At 37.7% G+C, this 17428-nt stretch overlaps 1 protein-coding gene across 3 annotated transcripts in view; it reads right to left on the bottom strand.

Annotated features, from left to right (window-relative positions):
* HEATR5A (HEAT repeat containing 5A) overlaps positions 1-17428 on the bottom strand; it is a 122040-nt gene that overhangs the window by 51682 nt on the left and 52930 nt on the right. For all 3 annotated transcript variants that reach the window (XM_049612937.1, XM_049612938.1, XM_049612939.1), the window contains exons 17-18: positions 12395-12500; positions 11366-11556 (exon numbers count right to left, since the gene is read on the bottom strand). In XM_049612937.1, coding sequence (XP_049468894.1) covers positions 11366-11556; positions 12395-12500 — 297 coding nt within the window. The remainder of the gene's footprint in view (positions 1-11365; positions 11557-12394; positions 12501-17428) is intronic.

Below are 17428 nucleotides of genomic sequence, written 5' to 3'. Positions count from 1 at the left end.
TAAAACAAGCATTATTACTTTACTGTTAAGTCACTCTTTAAAAGTTCAAGTATAACCAACACACAATATGCTATTAGTTTCAGGCATACAGTGTAGTGATTTGACATTTTGATACATTATCAAAAGATCCCGACAATAAGTCTAGTTACCACCTATTACCATACAAATTTTCATCAATTTTATTGACTATATTCCACATGTTATACATGAGCTTCCCATGACTCATTTATTCCCTTCACCTATTTTGTCCCTCTTCCCCTGCTTCCTGTAACCAACAGTTTATTTCTTGCATCTATGACTTATTTTCTTTGTTCATTCATTTCTTTTCACAAGTAAGTGAAATTACATGGTACTGGTCTTTCTTGGTCTTATTTTACTGAGCATAATACACTCTAGGTCCATCCATGTTGTTGCAAATGGCATGATTTCCTTTTTTATGGCTGAGTAGTATTACACACACACCCATCCTCTTTATCCACTCATTTATTTTTTTTTTAACATTTATTTATTTTTGAGACAGAGAGAGACAGAGCATGAACGGGGGAGGGTCAGAGAGAGGGAGACACAGAATCTGAAACAGGCTCCAGGCTCTGAGCTGTCAGCACAGAGCCTGACGCGGGGCTCGAACTCGCGGAGTGTGAGATCATGACCTGAGGTGAAGTCGGCCGCCCAACCGACTGAGCCACCCAGGCGCCCCTCCATTCATTTATTAATAAACACAGGTTGCTTCCATATTTTGGCTACTGTAAATAATGTAGCAATGAACACAAGGGTGCATATAGCTCTTTGCATAGCATGACCTAAAAAAAAATTTTTTTTTTAATGTTTGTTTATTTTTGAGAGACAGAGCATGAGCAGAGGAGAGGCAGAGAGGGATATACAGAGTGTGAAACAGGCTCCAGGCTCTGAGCTGTCAGCACAGAGCCTGATGAGGGCTCGAACTCACAAACCATGAGATCATGACCTGAACCGAAGTTAGATGCTTAACTGACTGAGCCACCCAGGTGCCCCACAGCATGATTTTTTTTTTTTAAGCGTTTATTTATTTTTGAGAGAGAGAGAGAGAGAGAGAGAAAGAGAGAGAGAAAGAGAGAGAGAGAGAGAGAACATGAGAGGCAGACGGGCAGAGAGAGAGAGACGGAGACACAGAATCGGAAGCAGGCTCCAGGCTCTGAGCTGTCAGCACAAAGCCTGATGCAGGGCTCGAACCCATGGACTGAGAGATCATGACCTGAGCTGAAGTCGGATGCTCAACCAACTGAGCCGTCCAGGCACTCCTGCAGATAGTTCTCTGAATTGATGTTTTCATTTCCTTTGAATAAATAGAAGTGGAATTGCTGGATCAAATGGTATTTCTATTTTTAATTTTTTTAAGAACCTCTACACTGTTTTCCATAGTGGTTGTACCAATTATATTCCCACAGTGCATGAAGGTTCCCTTTTCTGCACATCCTCAACACTTGTACTATCTTTTGGATACAAACCAATTAGACAAGTGTGAGCTGATATCTCATGGTGGTTTTGATTTGCATGTCCCTGATGATTAATGATGTTGAGAATCTGTTAATGTGCTTGTTGGCCATCTGTATGCCTTCTTTGGGAAAAAATTTAATCACATCGTCTGCCTATTTTTTTTAAGTTTATTTTTATTTTTTTATTATTTTTAAATTTATTTATTTTTTAATTTCCATGCAAGTTAGCATATACTGCAACAATGATTTCAGGATTAATGCCCCTTACCCATTTAGCCCATCCTTCCTTCCTCAACCCCACCAGCATCCCTCTGTTTGTTCTCTGTATTTAAGAGTCTCTTATGTTTTGTCCCCTCCCCCCCGGTTTTTATATTATATTTGCTTCCCTTCCCTTAGGTTCATCTGTTTTGTATCTTAAAGTCCTCGTATGAGTGAAGTCATATATTTGTCTTTCTCGGACTAATTTCGCTTAGGTTAAAACTCTCTACTTCCATCCACGGAGTTGTAAAAGGTAAGATTTCATTCTTTTTGATTGCCGAATAATACTCCATTGTGTGTGTATACATATATATAGATTTACATATAGATTTAGATTATATATATATACACACATATATATAGATTTATATATATATAGGTAGATTTATACACACACACACACACCACATCTTCTTTATCCATTCATCCACTGACGGACATTTGGGCTCTTTCCATACTTTGGCTATTGTTGATAGTGCTGCTATAAACATGGGGGTGCATGTGCCCCTTCTAAACAGCATACCTGTATCCATTAGATAAATACCTAGTAGTGCAATTGCTGGGTCATAGGGTAGTTCTATTTTTAACTTTTAAGGAGTTATATTTTTAACTTTTTAAGGAACCTCCCTACTGTATTTCAGAGTGGCCGCACCAGTTTGCATTCCCACCAGCAGTGCAAAAGAGATCCTCTCTCTACACATCCTCGCCAACTTCTGTTGTTGCCTGAGTTGTTCATGTTAGCCATTCTGACAGGTGTGAGGTGGTATCTCATTGTGGTTTTGATTTGTATTTCCCTGATGATGAGTGACATTGAGCATTTTTCATGCATCAGTTGGCCATCTGGATGTCTTCTTTGGAGAAGTATCTATTCTTGTCTTTTGCCCATTTCTTCCCTGGATTATTTGTTTTTTGGGTGTTGAGTTTGGTAAGTTCTTTACAGATCTTGGATAATAACCCTTTATCTGATATGTCGTTTGCAAATATCTTCTCCCATTCTGTCAGTTGCCTTTAGTTTTGCTGATTGTTTCCTTTGGTGCAGAATCTTTTTACTTTGATGAGGTCCCAATAGTTCATTTTTGCTTTTGTTTCTCTTGCCACTGGAGACGTGTTGAGTAAGAAGTTGCTGTGGTCAAAGTCAAAGAGATTTTTGCTTGCTTTCTCAAGGATTTTGATGGATTCCTGTCTTATATTTAGGTTTTTCATCCATTTTGAGCTTAATTTTGTGCATGGTGTAAGAAAATGGCCCAGGTTCATTTTTCTGCATGTTGTTTTCCAGTTTCCCCAGCACCATTTGCTGAAGAGACTGTCTTTATTCCATTGGATATTCTTTCCTGCTTTGTCAAAGATTAGTTGGCCGTATGTTTGTGGGTCCATTTCTGGGTTCTCTATTCAGTTCCATTGATCTGAGTGTCTGTTCTTGTGCCAGTATCATGATGTCTTGATGATTACAGCTTTGTAATACAGCTTGAAGTCCGGGATTGTGATGACTCCTGCTTTGGTTTTCTTTTTCAAGATTGCTTTGACTATTCGGGTTTTTGTAGTTCCATACAAATTTTAGGATTGTTTGTTCTAGCTCTGTGAAGAATGCTGGTGTTATTTTGATAGGTACTGCATTGAATATGTAGATTGCTTTGGGTAGTATTGACATTTTAACAATATTTGTTCTATCCAGGAGCATGGAATATTTTCGCATTTTTGTGTGTGTGTGTCTTCTTCAATTTCTTTCATAAGCTTTCTATAGTTTTCAGTATATAGATTTTTTACCTCTTTGGTTAGGTTTATTACTAGGTATTTTATGGTTTTTGGGGTAATTGTAAATGGGATAGGTTCCTTGATTTCTCTTTCTGTTGCTTCATTGTTGGTGTATAGGAATGCAACCAACTTCTGTGCATTGATTTTATATGCTGTGACTTTGCTGAATTCATGGATCAGTTCTAGCAGTTTTTTGGTGGAATCTTTTGGGTCTTTCATATACAGTATCATGTCATCTGCGAAGAGTGAAAGTTTGACCTCCTCCTGGCAGATCTGAAGGCTTTTTATTTCTTTGTGTTGTCTGATTGCTGAGGCTAAGACTTCCAATACTATGTTGAATAACAGGGGCAAGAGTGGACATCCCTGTCTTCTTCCTGACCTTAGGGGGAAAGCTCTGTTTTTCCCCGAGGATGATGTTAGTGGTGGGTCTTTCATATATGGCTTTTATGATCTTGTGGTATGATCCTTCTACCCTACTTTCTTGGGGAGTTTCTTATCAAGAAAGGATGCTGTTTTTGTCAAATGTTTTCTCTGCATCTATGGAGAGGATCATGTGCTTCTTGTCCTTTCTTTTGATATGATGAATCACATTGATTTTTTTGTGGATATTGAACCAGCCCAGCATCCCAGTTATAAATCCTACTTAGTTGTGGTGAATAATTTTTTTAATGTATTGTTGGATCCAGTCAGCTAATATCTTGTTGAGGATTTTTGCATCCATGTTCATCAGGGAAATTCGTCTATAGTTCTCCTTTTTAGTGGGGTCTCTGTCTGGTTTTGGAATCAAGGTAATGCTGTCTTCATAGAAAGAGTTTGGAAGTTTTCCTTCCATTTCTATTTTTTTGGGACAGCTTCAAGAGAATAGGTGTTAATTCTTCTTTAAATGTTTGGTAGAATTCCCCTGGCAAGCCATGGGGTCCTGGACTCTTGTTTTTTGGAAGATTTTTGATTAGCAATTCGATTTATTTATTGGTTATGGGTCTGTTCAAATTCTCCTTTTCTTCTTGTTTCAGTTTTGGTAGTTTATATGTTTCTAGGAATTTGCCCATTTCTTCCAGATTGCCTATTTCATTAGTATATAATTGCTCATAATATTCTCTTATTATTGTTTGTATTTTGCTGTGTTGGTTGTGATCTCTCCTCTTTCATTCTTGATTTTATTTATTTGGGTCCTTTCCTTTTTCTTTTTGATTAAACTGGCCAGGGGTTTATCAATTTTGTTAATTCTTTCAAAGAATCAGCTTCTGGTTTCATTTATCTGTTCTGTTTTTGTTTTGTTTGTTTTTGTTTCGATAGCATTGATTTCTGCTCTAATCTTTATTATTTCCTGACTTCTGCTAGTTTTGCATTTTACTTGCTGTTCTTTTTCCAGCTCTTTAAGGTGTAAGGTTAGGTTGTGTATCTGAGACCTTTCTTCCTTCTTTAGGAAGGCCTGGATCGCTATATACTTCCCTCTTATGATTGTCTTTACTACGTCACAGAGGTTTTGGGCTGTGGTGTTATCATTTTCATTGGCGTCAATGTATTTTTTAATTTCCTCTTTAACTTCTTGGTTAGCCCATTCATTCTTTAGTAGGATGTTCTTTAGTCTCCAAGTATTTGTTATCTTTCAACATTTTTTCTTGTGGTTGATTGTGAGTTTCATAGCATTGAAAATATGGTCTGAAAATATGCATGGTATGATCTCAATCTTTTTGAACTTGTTGAGCGCTGATATGTGTCCCAGTATGTGATCTATTCTGGAGAAGGTTCCATGTGCATTGGAGAAGAATGTGTATTCTGCTGCTTTAGGATGAAATGTTCTGAATGTATCTGTTAAGTCCATTTGGTCCAGCATGTGATTCAAAGCCATTGTTTCATTGTTGATTTTCTGTTTAGACGATCTGTTGATTGCTGTAAGGGGGAGGGGGTTGCAGTCCCCTACTATTATGGATTATTATCAAAGAGTTTCTTTCTGTTTGTGATTGATTTATATATTTGGGTTCTTCCACATTTGGAGCATAAATGCTTACAATTGTTAGGTCTTCTTGGTGGACAGACCCCTTAATTACGATATAATGCCTTTCTTCATCTCTTGTTACAGTCTTTATTTTAAAGTCTAGATTGTCTGATATAAATGTGGCTATTCCGGCTTTCTTTTGGTACCATTAGCATGATAGATGGTTCTCCATCCCCTTACTTTCAATTTGAAGGTGTCTTTAGGTCTAAAGTGGGTCTCTTGTAAACAGCATATAGATGGATCCTATTTTCTTATCCATTCTGTTACCCTATGTCTTTTGATTGGAGCATTTAGTCCATGGACATTTAGGGTGAGTACTGAAAGATATGAATTTATTGCCTTTATGTTGCCTGTAGAGTTGGGAGTTTCTGGTGTTCTCTGGTCCTTTCTAGTCTTTCTTGCTTGTGGTCTTTTTTTTTTTTCTCTCCCCTGTCTTTTCTGCCCTCAGAGAGTCCCCCTTAAAATTTCTTGCAGGGCTGGTTTAGTGGTCATGAACTCCTTTAATTTTTGTTTGGGAAACTTTTAATCTCTCCTTCTATTCTGAATGATAGCCTTGCTGGATAAATAATTCTTGGCTGCATATTTTTCCAATTCAGCACATTGAACATATCCTGACACTCCTTTCTGGCCTGCCAAATTTCTGTGGATAGGTCTGCTGCAAACCTGATCTGTCTTCCCTCGTAGATTAAAGACTTTTTTTCCCTTCCTGCTTTCATGATTCTGTCCTTTTCTAAGTACTTTGTGAATTTGAATATGATATGCCTTGTTGATGGTTGGTTTTTGTTGAATCTAATGGGAGTCCTCTACTTCCTGGATTTTGATGTCTGTGTCTTTCCCCAGGTTAGGAAAGTTTTCTGCTATGATTTGCTCACATAACCCTTCTACTCCTTTTTCTATCTTCTGGGACCCCTATGATTCTGATTCCTTTTTAATAAGTCACTGATTTTCCTAATTCTTTTTCTAATTTTTAATGTTTATTTATTTTTGAGACAGAGACAGTATGAGCAGCGAAGGGGCAGAGAGAGAGGGAGACAAAGAATCTGAAGCAGGCTCCAGGCCCTTAGCCTGACACGGGGCTTGAACTCACGAACTGGGAGATCATGACCCGAGCCAAAGTTGGACACTCAACCAACTGAGCCACTCAGGAGCCCCTGATTTTCCTAATTCTCAAATCGTGTTCTTTTGCCTTAGTCTCCTTCTTTTTTTCTGCTTCATTATTCTCCATGAGTTTGTCCTCTATATCGCTGATTCACTGCTCTGCCTCATCCATCCTTGCTGCTGTGGCATCCATTCGAGATTGCAGCTCAGTTATAGCATTTTTTATTTAATCCAGACTAGCTTTTACTTCTTTTATCCACAGACAGGGATTCGAATCTATTTTCAACCCCAGCTTGTATTCTTATTATTCTGATTCTAAATTCTGTTTCACACAACTTGCTTGTATCTGTGTTAAGTCCCTGGTTGTCGTTTCTTCTTGCTCTTTCTTTTGGGGTGAATCCCTTCATTTCATCATTTTAAAGGAAGAAAAGGAATTAATTAGGTAAAAGAAAATTAAAATTAAAAAATTAAAAACAACACACAAAAAAATCAAGTAAATAATGCTAGATTGTAGGTGTGTTTTGGTCTGGTTGTTGAAAGGAGATTGATTAGAGAAAAAAGGGAAAGATAAGAAAAGAAAAAAAATGGAAAACGTTTGAAATTTGAAAAAGTGAATACAATGAAACAATATTTTTAACAAAAATTGAAAATAAAAATAATTTTTTTCTTTCTGTACTGAAGAATAAGAAAAATAAAAAAAAATTGAATAGATGGACCAGTGAAAAGACTGAAATACGATAAAAATTACATCAGTTTCCCCTAGAAGACAAACTACGAAGCACTTTATAGTCTGTAAACTAAGCAGGCAGAAAGACTTGTGTTCCTGAAGAGCGAGGTTGGCCTAGATGGGTGGGTGGAGCTTAGTGTAACAGCTCCATTCTCCACTAGATGGCACTGCTTATCTTACTGGGGTGGATTGCTGTGGTGCTTGCAGGTGTATCCACACATGCACGGGAGGCGTGAAAAAGGCATCACCCAGCTACCCATTCTCTAGTATCAGAATTCTGTTCTCCTCAACCATCAATCACACACCCGTCCTTTTGTCTGTGGCTTCCTTCTACACCCCACTTATACAGTCCGTGACCAAGCCATCAGGTTGCCCGGTGGCAACTCCCTCTTGAGTTTTATCTCAGATGTGGCTGTGTTTCCCAACCCCTCACTTCTGAGGGACTGCGGCTTTGGCCCATTCTGATCCTCTGGGGGAGAGTCTCTTAGAGAAATGGCCAGGTGCCCACCCACCCCCAGAAACGTTCGTGGGACCGTGCTGCTGCTGATGACCAGAGACTGCAGCTGGGTGCAAGCCTGCTCCAGAAAAAGTTCATGCGAACATGTAGCAGTGTTTCAGGGATTTTGGTAAATCACAACACACATCTGGCACCAGGTTTCCCCTTAACATCCTGTTCTAGCACCAGTGAATCTCTGGGGTCTGCTGGCATCTTTGCCTGCGGGGTGGCCACAGAGCCTCTACCAAATGTCTTCTTAGCAGGGGAACCACCTCTCCCCATGTGACCCAAGGATCCCTCAGACTTCACTCTCTGCTCCTGGGGATTTGCCCTACCCCCCCAGAGCTCCTCCAGGTATCAAGCTGCGGAGTTTCCGATTCTGTGCTCCTCCTGTTTACAGAGTCTTAATGGAATTTAAACCCTCTCCTTTCTCTCTTTTTTGTTCAGTCCCAGTGGCTGTTTACACTTTTCCACTTTCTCTCCAGCTGCTTTTGGGGGAGGGGAGTGCTCTTCCCGTACTCTCCTCCTCCCCCCACCCCTCATCTCCGTCCTCTCTCCGCAAGCAAAAACAGCTCCTTGCCCTCCGCAGCTTCTCTCTACCCCAGTTCACCTGTCTGTGCTGCATACCTGCTATGTTCTGTGGTTCAGGTGGTGCAGATTGTTGTTTTAATACTCAAGTCAGTTTTCTAGGTGCGCAGGATGGTTTAGTGTTGATCTGGCTGTATTTCATGGACGAGAAATGCAAAAAAAACTTACATGCTATTCTGCCATCTAGTCCCCTGCCCATTTTTAAATCAGGGTTTTTTTTGACATGAAATAGAAGTTCTTTATATATTTTGGATATTAACCTCTTATCAAATATATGATTTGCAAATATCTTCCTCCATTCAGTAGGTTCCCTTAGGTTTCCTTTTTTTTGTTGATGTTTTCATTCATTGTACAAAAACTTTTCAGTATGATGTAATTCCATTTGTTTATTTTTGCTTTTATTGGGATTGCCTGAGGAAACTGACCTCCTTCCCCCAAAATATTGTTAAGACTAATGTTTTCTTCTAGGAGTTTTATGATTTTAGGTCTTACTTCAAGTCTTTCATCCACTTTGAATTTATTTTTGTAAACAATGTAAGATAGTGGTCCAGTTTCAATCTTTTGCATGTAGTTATCTTCTTTTCTCAACACCACTTATTAAACAGACTGTCTTTCCTTATTTCCTTATAGTCCTAATTGATTATATATGCTTGTATTTATTTCTGGGCTCTCTATTCCATCATGCTGATCTGTGTGTTTGTTTTGTGCCAGTAACATACTATTTTAATTACTCCAGGTTTGTAGTACAGTTTGAATCAGGGAGCACATCTCCAGCTTTGTTCTTCTTTTTCAAGACTGCTTTGGCTATTTGGGATCTTTTGTGGCTCCACACAAATTTCAGGATTTTTTGTTCTAGCACTATGAAAAATGTCATTGGTATTTTGACAGGGATTACACTGAATCTGTAGAGTGCTTTGGGTAGTATGGATATCTTAACAAATTAAATCTTACAATCCATGAGCACAGCGTGTGTATGTGTGTATGCATAAACGCACATATATGGGATGCTTCGTGAATTTGCATATCGTCCATGGGGAGTATGGTATATCTTTTCATTTATTTGTGTCATCTTCAATTTCTTTCATCAATGTCTTACAGTTTTCAGGGTACAGGTCATTCAGTTCTTTGGCTAAATTTATTCTTAGGTATTTTATTCTTACTGACAATACTAATTGAGATTGTTTCCTTAATCTCTTTCTGGTAACTTGTTATTAATGCAAAGAAACTGATTTCTGCATGTTAATTTTGTATCCTGTAGTTTATTGAATTCATTTAATTCTAATGGTTTTTGGTGGAGTCTTTAGGGTTTTCTATATACAGCATCATGTCATCTGCAAACAATGACAGTTTTCCTTCTTCCTTTCCAATCTGGATGGCTTTTATTTCTTTTTCTTGTCTAATTGTGTGGCTAAGACTTCCAAAACTAAGGTGAATAACAGTGGAGAGAGTGGGCATCCTTGTTTTGTTCCTAATCTTAGAGCAAAAGCTTTTAGCTTTTCACTGTTGAGTGTTAGCTGTAATGCTGAGGTACGTTCTTTCCATACCCACTTTGTTGAGAGCATTATTAAGTTGCATTTTAAAAATGCACATTGCTGAGACACTTTATTTCCATACAAAGAGACTTTGGGGGTACATGGGTGACTCAGTCAGTTAAGCCTCTGATTCTTTATTTCGGCTGAAGTCACTATCTCATGATTTGGGAGATCTATCCCTGTGTTGGGCTCTGTGCTGACAGCATGGAGCCTGCTTAGGATTCTCTCTCTTCCGCGCTCTCTCTGCTCTTCTCCTGCATGTGTCCTATCTCTCTCAAAATAAACATTAAAAAAAAAAAAAGAACTTTGATTTTAAAATTAAATACAGCAAGAAAAATCAATGTTTACTAGTTTTATTATGCATTCTGTGCTAATTTAAGTGTTTTCCATTTAGTCCTTTATTTATAAAAAATATTTATTTATTTAAGTAATCTCTACACCCAATGTGGGGCTTGAACTCACAACTCTGAGATCAAGAGTCACATGCTCCTCTGAATGAGCCAGCCAGCCGCCCCTATGTTCAGTCCTTTTTTAAAAAAATTTTTATTTATTTATTTTTGAAAGAGAGAGAGAAAGAGCGTGCGCCCATGTGCACAAGCAGGGGAGGTGTGCTATCTGTTTAGAGCACGACGTGGGGCTCGATCCCACAACTCTGGGATCATGACCAGAGCTGAAATCAAGAGTCAGATGCTTAATCAACTGAGCCACCCAGATGCCCCTACATTTAGTCCTTTAATCCTCCCAACAACTTTGAGATTTACACTATTATCAGTTACTTTTTACAGATGAGAACAGAATGATATCCAAAGTAACTCTTACTAAGTAACCATTACATGAAGATTGGGATTTGAACTAAGTTAGTAATCTAACTTTAAACTTCAAACTGTTGACCAAATCAGACACATATATTCAGTAGACTGAAAGGTGAAAGTGCTATATTTATTATCTCATTTATCTTAACATTCTCAAGCAGGCGGCGTAGTACTGACAACCTTCTATTTGAAATAGAGGAAAACGAGCTGTGGGGTTTGCTCTCTACTCATGATCTCAGAGCTAGCAAAAATGAAAACATAGTTTGTTTCCTGATGATGAAAACCTAGACTTTACTCTTTCCAGTACATTGTTATTACTACCTATTATCTATATTTTACATGATAAAATTCCCTAAATTTCTTAGTCCCATCGTCCATTCCAGGGATGGCCAATTATACTACTCATATAGTGATGTTTCTCTTATTAAATAAAAACTAAAGCCAAAGTAATAATAGTTCTATATTCCAAGATGAGCAGACAAAGGGGAGGCTAGCCTTCATATAAAGTATCCATGTTTATCAATTTTTTTCTGAATTAATTCCCAGAATGGAGTTTCACTAGTTCCAAAAAATCAACAATCTATACCCAGTTTTGACAGATAGTCTCTGCATATTAAAGAAATTCACTTACTTGTCAAAGCTAACTTGAGCTAACGCAGCAGTAAAAGCTCCATCATCAACCACTTGGGCTAATCTAGCCCATGCCTCTGCAGCTGCACATCTCAAGAGGGGGTTGGGACTTTCTAGGGCTCCCATCACCAATGCCACGGCAAGTCTTCTCATTTCTTCTGGACCCAAGTTTCCCTTGGAGCCAGCTAAGTACTGAAATATGTAAAGAACAATCTAAACTTACAACTGTAATAAATTTTCCAATCCAGTTTGGAATATATATTCTGGTTGACTAAAGATGTTCATACTTGGATTACTATTTAAACATAAACATACACACACACACACACACACACACACAAATTTGATTTTTCACAAAGTTCTTCAGAATTAAAAAAAATTGTTTTTAATGTTTATTTATTCTTGAGAGAGAGAGAGAGAGAGAGAGCGAGCATGAGAGGGGACGGGGGAGAGAGAGAGGGAGACACAGAATCTGAAGCAGGCTCCAGGCTCAGAGCTGTCAGCACAGAGCCTGACGCAGGGCTCAAACCCATGAACTTGTGACCTGAGCCAAAGTCAGATGCGTAACCAACTGAGCCACCCAGGCGCCTCAAAAAGTTAAGAATTTTAAACCTCTAGGCAAGCAATTGTCACTACAGTATGTATGTATTCAGAAGAACATTAATAGGAATTTCCATAATATAACCAATGAAGCATATTATATTTTAGTTAGAAACATTTAAGTCATAAATGCAACAAGCCAGATTTGGCCCAGAGGCCACAGTCTGCCAATCCCTGATACAGGATATTAGGCTGAGTAGGTTAAAGCATGGTTCTAAGCCAAGATTCTAGGTTTAATTTCTGACCAACAACTTTTACACAGAGAAAAAGTAAAAGGGGGATTATAAATCCTGAAACATTTTCATCAGGAGACTAAGAAAAAAGGGAGGAAAAAAAAAGCAGCAGTTCTTTCAAGACACCCTCCTCAACCTATTTAACCATACTTAGAAAAAAAAATCAAGCAAACATCTGAATTTAAAAACAGAATTACCTTCAAGAAGCTAGAGAGTGAAGAAACAACATGTAACTGAACTACTTGTTGACGAGCTCCTTTTGTGTGCTTTATACTGTCCAAAAGTTGTTCCAGTATAAGAAGCCTAAAATCAGAAACAAGATTTAACAGCAAATAGTATGACATTGGGTTTGTTAATTAAGTGAAAGGACATTTCTGAGTATCTATTGCTAATTTGTTTTGTTGCGTTATTTTGTGGCAACTGCTAAAATGAGATAAACTATTGCTGAATATTCTAAAACATTTTAAGAAAATATAAAAAATACAAAAATATTTTGGTTATGTGTCATTCTGACAGTGGTGGAGAAGTATTATTATTATTTTTGTTTATTTTTGAGAGAGAGATAGGGAGCATGTGCAGCAGAGTGTGCTAGTGGGGAAGGGGCAGAGAGAGAGAGGGGACAGAGGATCTGAGGCAGGCTCTGTGCTGAGAGCCCAAACTCACAAACTGCAAGGTCCTGACCTGAGGGGAAGTCAGATGCTTAATCAATTGAGCCACCCAGGTGCCCCAGGGGGAGAATTTTAACAAAAGTATCACTTAATAAATATTTACTGGGCAAATTCTGCTATCTCACTATTTTCTAAACAAAGGATAATCTTTTTTTTCCTTTTAAAGTAAACTCTATGCCCAACATGGGGCTCAAACCCACAATCCCAAGATCAAGAGTTGCATGCTCTACTGATCAAGGCAGCTAGGTGTCCCTAAATAACACGTATCTTAAAAGTCACTTGCAGCTGGGGAGCCTGGGTGGCTCAGTCAGTTGAGCATCTGACTCTTAATTTCAGCTCAGGTCATGGTCCCAGGGTCTGGGATGGAGCTCTGTGACCAGATCAACTCTGCGCTGAGTGTGGAGCCTGCTTAAGATTCATTCTCATGCTTGCGATCTCTCTCTCTCCCTGGCTCCTCTCCCCAGCTCAAGTGCGTGCTCTCTCTCAAAAAAGTTAACCTGCAGTAACCATTTTGTTCTTAATAGGACTTAACTGGATTCAAATACATTGATTCATTTCAAAGGCAGCACCCACTTATGTCATCCATAGGTAATGACAATTAACACAGCCCTTTCAGCCCCCAACTATACTTTAAAAATGTACTTGGTATCATACTATATATTAACATAATTTTAACTCCTGTATTTCTCATTTAACATGACCTCCTTAGCACCTGTCAAATCATTCTTATTCTTTGGTAACTTTCACGAAGTCAAATTTTACTATGCACATGCATTACAATTTGTTCAATCATTCTCCTGATGGAGACAGCAATTTTCCAGTTTTCACAATTCTAACTATGATGGATATATACATTATTTTTGGTCTGGGGTTGAATGTGTCCATTAGCTATTTATGTAGCTTCTGTGAATTGTTTTACATTCCCTTACAACACAGGGCTTTTATTTAATTATTTTATTTGCTATTTTTTAATTGAAAGTTCAGTTGACATAGGATGTATTAATTTCATGGGAATGCAAGCTGGTGCAGTCACTCTGGAAAACAGTATGGAGGTTCCTCAAAAAACTAAAAATAGAACTATCCTGCAACCCAGCAATTGCACTACTAGGTATTTATCCATGGGATACAAGTGTGTTGTTTCGAACCCCCATGTTTATAGCAGCACTGTCACCAATACCCAAAGTATGGAAAGAGCCCAAATGTTCATCGATGGATGAATGGATAAAGAAGATGTGGTATATATATATACAATGGAGTATTACTCAGCAATCAAAAAAATGAACTCTTGCCATTTGCAACTACATGGATGGAATTGGAGGGTGTTATACTAAGTGAAATTAGAGAAAGACAAAAATCATATGACTTCACTCATATGAGGACTTTAAGAGACAAAACAGATGAGCATAAGGGAAGGGAAACAAAAATAATATAAAAACAGGGAGGGGGACAAAACAGAAGAGACTCATAAATATGGAGAACAAACTGAGGGTTACTGGAGGGGGTGTGAGAAGGGGGATGGGCTCAATGGAAAAGGGGCATTAAGGAATCTACTCCTGAAATCATTGTTGCACTATATGCTAACTAATTTGGATGTAAATTTAAAAAAATAAAAAGTAAATTTAAAAAAATTTTTTAAAAAAGGATGTATTAATTTCAGTGTATAACAAAGGGATTTGACATTCATATGCATTATGAAGTGATTATCACCATTAAGTCTGGTTACCATCTGTCACCATACAAAATTATTACAATATTATTGACTATATTCCCTATGCTTTATTTTCATCTCCATGCTTTATTTATTTTATAACTTGAAGTTCAGACCTCTTAATCCCCTTCACCTATTTTGCCCATCCTGTGCCATCCCCCTCCCTTGTAGCAATCATCAGTTTGTCCTCAGTATGTATGTATGTATTTGAAGTTCATTTATTTATTTAAAGAGAGAGAGAACACAACAGGAGAAAGGCAGAAAGAGAGAAGAGAGAAGAGAGAAGAGAGAGAGAGAGAGAGAGAGAGAGAGAGAAAGAAAGAAAGAAAGAAAGAGACCCAAGCAGGATGCGGGGCTCAATCCTACAATCCGAGAGATCATGACTTGAGCCAAAATCAAGAGTCGGATGCTTAACTGAATCACCCAGGTGCTCCTGTTCTCAGTATTTATGAATGTGTTTCTGTTTTGTTCTATTTGTTTGTTTTGTTTTTTAGATTCCACATATAAGCAGCACAGGGCTTTTAAATCCTTATGATGAGATTAAAGATAGGTAAGCATAAAATAAACCACCCCAATTTTACACTATTATCTCCAAGGTTTTAAAAACATTGCTCCTAAAAGTTACAGAGAGGAAAGGAGGCAAACCATAAGAGACTCTTAAATACTGAGAACAAACTGAGTGTTGATGGGAGGCGGGCAAGAGGGGAAAGTGGGTGATGGGCATTGAGGAGGGCACCTGTTGGGATGAGCACTGGGTGTTGTATGCAAACCAATTTGACAATAAATTATATTTAATATGAAAACAAACCAACAACAACAACAAAAAAAACACTGCCTCTGGGGCACCTGGGTGGCTCAGTTGGTTAAGCATCTAACTTTGGTTCAGGTCATGATCTTACAGTTCGTGGTTCAAGCCTCACATTGGGCTCTGTGCTGACAGCTCAGAGCCTGGTGTCTCCCTCTGTCTCTGCCCCTCTATCATTCTATGGAGGCAACAAAGCCTAAGTCAAGTTCTCCAAATGGCACTAAAAAAGACTGCATAGATATGGGCACTGTACTTTTAAGAAATCCAACTGTGGAAGAAGTTAGAAAAAAAGGAAGGAAGGTAGGAGTCTGTGGATTTCATGAGTTGGGGAAAGGAGTATATATAAAACCAATTCACAGAATGTAATAAACATAGTAGAGCACTAGATATTTTGGGAAAACCACAGTAACCTTAAGTACTTGATTTATTTAAATATTTCCTTATTTCAAGGTTAATTTTGTTCATCACAATTAATTTGAAAAAGTGATAAAGGCAAATGAAAGAAAAAGAAATTCATCCCTTATCCCACCATCTAGAAAGAGCCACTGTTACCATTTTGGCATATTTGTTTTAGTCTTCCCCACAAAGACAGAGGAGTATCGTTTTTAGAAAATTAGGATCACAGTGTATACTTTGTTAAAATATTTTTTCCTCCCAAACATCATTCCCATCTTGTTAACTACTACATTGAAATAATTTTAAACACCTATTAGTAAAATATAGTCTGGCAATATAATAGTTTATTTAACCAATTTCCTAGTTTGGACATTTAGGCTACTTCTAATTTTCATTATAAACAATATGACAAATATACTATATATAAAACTTCTTCGCCTGTGTTTTAAGACCATATTAAAGGCATTTTATTTCAAGAACGTATTTATGTCTAAATTGCCTGTAGAGAAGACTATGGAGAGGTTATGTAAACAAGACAACAAAGAAATTAAGGATAACCACATGGTCAGACTCACAAATTTAAAAGCCTAAAATGTCATTATTAGATCATATCCTCATCTTTTATCAATGGAACTATATCATGCTGAAATTACTAAAAATACCTAAGGTTATAGCTTGAGAAGTTTGTTATATTGTAATAAAATTTGACCTGTACAGGGGACTTCCAGAGCCCTCTATTTTTTCTCCACCCTGTATCCCCAAATGCTGATGGAGATCTCAACAAAACATTCGGAGTCTTCAGGAAGATGGAGGTGACTTGTTTTTAGTAATACTGAATTAATATGCTTAAGTAGTATTGATTATAACATACAATTATTAGTTTGGAATGAAATTAGATGCTGAAACAAAGTTTTGGATCTAGAGAAATTAAAAATACACCACCAACTGACTAAACAGCAAGACATAACATCTGAAAATGATGATTTAATATGCTTTCAGGGAAGGTGTCTATGGTGAAAATTTCTAGTATTGTGAACTAGAACTATGCTTTTTCTCTTTCTCCATCAACTCACAATCTATAACATTTTACAGCATTTATATAGCAGTGGTTCTCACCCTGGCTGCATGTCAGAATCACCTAAGGAGTTTTTAAATTTTCAATACCTAACATATATGCATACCATACTATTATTTTTATTTATTTTGAAAAAGAGAGTGATATAAAGAGAGAGAGAGAGAGAGAGAGAGAGAGAGAGAGAGAGAGAATCCCAAGCAGGCTCCACACTGTTAGTGCAGAGCCTTGATGCAGGGCTCAATCTTAATGAACCGTGAGATTGTGACCTGAGTGAAACCAAGAGTCAGAAGCTTAAGGGACTGAGCCATCAGGTGCCCCACATACCATACTATTAAATCAGAATCTACAATTTAAAAAGTTGTCCATATGACTGCAACGTATTGTCAAGGTCAGAACAATCTTCAGGTGAATTAAGTAATTCATTCTTTGGATGTAGGTGCAAAATGTTTGAAAGTAACTACAAACAACACAAGCACAAGAACAATCACAGTTTTTTTCTATATAAAATTATCTTAACACTCTAGAAATTTAAACATTTTAGTCATTTAAAATTACCAATGCAAAGTTTTCTTACTTTTA

The sequence above is a fragment of the Panthera uncia genome (genome assembly GCF_023721935.1).
Source record: "Panthera uncia isolate 11264 chromosome B3 unlocalized genomic scaffold, Puncia_PCG_1.0 HiC_scaffold_1, whole genome shotgun sequence".
In the NCBI taxonomy this organism is placed as follows: Eukaryota; Metazoa; Chordata; class Mammalia; order Carnivora; family Felidae; genus Panthera; species Panthera uncia.
The sequence above is the reverse complement of the archived record's forward strand: the minus strand, read 5'-3'. Positions and strand labels throughout refer to the sequence as shown.